A 3,782-nucleotide genomic window follows, 5' to 3' on the forward strand; every position below is an offset into this window, starting at 1 on the left:
TGTTTTCTATCAAAGTCACTTCATGAACATAAAAGGTGAAACGTCATCGGCCGTTTCCACAGCTTGTTTACGCTGCCTTCACATTGTCAAACAAATATATTTGACTATTACAAAAATGCAAACCTAAAAAAATAAGTCACCAAATTACGATGACAATACAAAGACACTGCACTCTAAAGCTTTTAACTTCCTCATGGCTTTGACCCAGCGGGTCCACTACCGCTGCAGCCTGGACCTGAATCAGAGGCCGCCGGCGCCAGAGTCACTGCACGCAATAAACTTCGACCATCACTCTTCACTTTAGGACAGCAGGGGGTGACGGATGAGTACTCCACACATCACCTATAGCTGCATTGTAATGGATGGACGCCATTACAGGAACATTTCATTCTGCACCCAAGACGATGTGGCTGTCATTGTGATACTGAATATGAAGCAATGTAATGAAGAAATGAGCATGAAAAGTAAACGTGAAATCATTGTAAATTAACTTTCTTCAAAACTTTATTTTGAAATGTTTTTGTCAAAAGCCTGAAGAGAACTGGAATAATAGAAAAAGAAGTCGTGAATTGTTCTCACAGACACAAATCAAACTCTCCGGACTTGTCTGATAGGACTTTTGTGCAAAAGAGAGTAGCATTACAGGTATTGAACAGCAGCTATGTGACAAGTAGTAATTGGCAATGATCTACAAAGCACGAACATAGAAAAACATCTGCCGATAAAAGGCAAATAAATACTCAAAAACACTTCCCCATACAGTAACTCATCATCATCAAAGAAGTTCACTCATGTCAACATCACCCAAACTATCACAAATAACAACGCTTTCAAACACTCCCAGAAACCACTGCCACTAATTTGGCATATACAAAAAAAAAATATGTGCACTGCACTTCCTCTTTCTGAAGGTATAAATCTTATATAAAAATGAATGCATTCCACTGCATCAATGTGCATTCCTTTAACTCATTCATTCACTTCACGCAGATCCGTTTTGCTCAATGTACATTTTGGACAGCGAGGCCGCCATGGACTTGGCCAGCTCCTCGTCTCGTTTCCTCTGCATCTGCGAGTGCCTGCACCAGTCCTCGTACTCCGGGTTGGGGAGACTCTTGTCCAGGAGGACGTCGTAGTGGCCGTTGCTCAGCCAACTCAGCCACATGGCCACTTTGGAGGCGTCCTCCACCCCGAGGTAGTGCACCATGGTGGAGACGGTGGGGCTCTCCGAGCTCCCCCCCGTCGTCAGGTGGATGTTGACGTTCAGCATCTGGCTCATGGCGAGGAGCTCGGGGTAACCCGCCCAGGCGCCGTCCTGCGCTGCGTTGATCAGGAACTCTCCCGCGTCCCCTTCGATGATGGGGTTGAACTCCTCCAGGTGGTCGGCGATGTGGTGCACCGTCTGCTCCCTCAGCTCCCCGTGCCTCGCCTGGTCCCCGTACGTGGCTTTGCACACTGCTCTGTACAGACAGTTGCCATCTGGAATGACGTGGTACCTGTATTTCTGCCTTTCCTGTAGGTACTTGTTTTGCTTCTCCACCTCCGCCAGGTACCGGCTGACTTTATGGTCGCCGTCCTCCCGCTCTTTGCATCTCTGCGGAGGAGATTCCTGCAGAACGCTGAGCTCGAAGGCCCGTCTCTCGTCCGATGCTGGAGCAGTTTTGTCACCGCTCGGATCCCTAAAGCCATCCTTTATGGGGTCTTCGGGGTGATCCGCTCTGGAGGGAACCGACTCCCCTTCGTGTAATAGGTCGCACCCATTGCTTCTGAAGGGCGCGTTAGTTACATTCGTCGAAACGGCATCCTCCTCCTCACTTGAACTTCCAAGCACAGTCTTGCTTTCTTCTTTTCTGGGCCCGCAGATGCTGTTTCTGTTGAAAAAGAGATTTCCCACCAGCTCGGAGCAGTCGGGAAAAAGCTCTTCTTCTGTGCCATTTCTGAGATGGTCTATCAAGTCCACAATCACACCAGAGTCATTATAGAGGAGTCTTTCCCCACTGTGCGAGTCAGGAGAGGAGGGCTTGGTCTTGGATCCCCTCGTGACATGGACAGGCACAGTCCTGTCCACTCCATCAGGTCTGCGGATTGATATCTCAGCAGTCGATGTGAAGTAAACAGGCCTCATTGGCGAAAAGGCAGGCATGTTTGCGGAAGAAGCAGTCTCTCTCACCGTATCCCCGTTGGTCGTTGAAGTGGCGTCCGGTGGCGTAAATCCCGGTTTGCGAGCGTCAGAGGAGCTCAGCTGTGTCCCGTTCAAACGCTCGGGTCTGGTCGCTAAAGTTATTGTGACTTTGCGAGACGACCTCGGGTAGTGTGTCAGCACACTGTTGTACAGCTGCATTTTGAAGGAGTCCCTTTATACCGACCTGCGTAGCCGGGCTGTTGCGGAAAGATGATAACAAGGTCTAAAAATACCCGCCATGTCATCAATAAACAGCCAAGTTGTACGGGACGTTTCCATGGCCCTGACTCCGGACACCATGACACCCGGAGACGAGCACACGGCAGGTCTACTTTAGACGGCTCGCGTCATTTGCTGTTGGGGTGCCTCCCTAATTTTAGACTTTACAATGTAACGAGACACTCTGCTTGAACAATGCGAAGTCGGACCGAATGAAACCGATATATGTTTTCCGTTTGAATGCTTTCAAAATAAATGTATGTTCGACGACTATAACATAATTGAGACGTTGGAAAGAAATACAATTTACCTCTGGGAATAAAATTTGGGAATGAGATCTTCTTAAAGCTAACGTTACATACGTTGTGTATCACGTGCTGGGCTGAAACATGTTCAGCAGGTCTAAGTGTATGTTCAATATGTTACATATGCGTTACTGCATTTTTGGTGTACTTTCTTGTTGCTTATGTTTTTTTATTGCCCACTCTTACCCTAATTTTGGTTTTCACTAGCATGTCCAAAACTCTGCATGGAATTCATTAGATTTTACAGAGCCTATAAAAGTCAGTATTTGACCCCCCCACTCCCTCCCCTTTAAGGAGTGTGTGCTTTAAGTGGATTTAACCAGGCTTTTTTGACACTGCTCAGCCGAAAAAAAGGATTACAACATCTAAATGAACTACAAAATATGATATGATGTAAGAGTCCAAACAATACAAAATACATGTTCAGACTCATTCCCTTAAATTATTCAACTTTAATAGGGCACATTGAGATCACCGCTGGTTAGAAGTCACAACGGCTAATTAGTTAAATGGGAAAAACCTGTGTGGGTTATAATTGACTTTTCTTCAGCACCGTAAGGAGATTATGTGCCTGAAACACACTTGTGCACAATTTACTTGCACATCGGCATGTTGAGATTAATCTTTATGTTGACCTTTTGCATAGTTTGTTGGAAATGTTTCTGTACTTACATCAATATTATTATTGTTGTCACAATTACCTAATATAAAGTAACGTGTGCTTGGCAGAAGATGTCTCCTCATGACAATAAGATGAGAAATATTGATTGTGAACATTGGATAACTTGAGGTACAACAATAATTAAGATGTGTTTTTTTTGAAAAACTACTGTTAATAAAATAGAAACGCACAAAACTTTACTCTGATGAATGACTTTTTAAATGTTCAAAATAATGTGTACATAGAAAAACAAACTCTGGCTTTGAGCAGACAAGACCTATGCCAACTAATAAGAAGACAACCAAGATGACTAGTCTTACCGACATAATGACAACTTTATTTTGAAAGTAAGTTAGTTAACGTCCGGTGTGGTTCATGATTGTGGAATGCGTATGGACGCAGCTCCACTTTCAGG

The 3,782-nt window shown here is 44.9% G+C and overlaps 1 protein-coding gene across 1 annotated transcript; it reads right to left on the reverse strand.

Annotated features, from left to right (window-relative positions):
• Window positions 1–463: 463 nt before the first annotated feature.
• On the reverse strand, window positions 464–2,575 carry LOC137788813 (OTU domain-containing protein 1). Its single transcript, XM_068581921.1, has one exon. The coding sequence runs from the start codon at window positions 2,339–2,341 to the stop codon at window positions 983–985; it is 1,359 nt and encodes a 452-aa protein (XP_068438022.1). The 5' UTR covers window positions 2,342–2,575; the 3' UTR covers window positions 464–982.
• Between the last annotated feature and the right edge of the window lie 1,207 nt (window positions 2,576–3,782).

This window comes from Clinocottus analis, unplaced genomic scaffold, assembly GCF_023055335.1.
Source record: "Clinocottus analis isolate CAN_PGR_092001 unplaced genomic scaffold, fCliAna1.0.p SCAF_18, whole genome shotgun sequence".
Taxonomy (NCBI): Eukaryota; Metazoa; Chordata; class Actinopteri; order Perciformes; family Cottidae; genus Clinocottus; species Clinocottus analis.

Bases quoted from the DNA above. Each gene is read 5' to 3' on its own strand.
- LOC137788813 (XM_068581921.1), bottom strand. From the start codon at position 2,341: ATGCAGCTGTACAACAGTGTGCTGACACACTACCCGAGGTCGTCTCGC.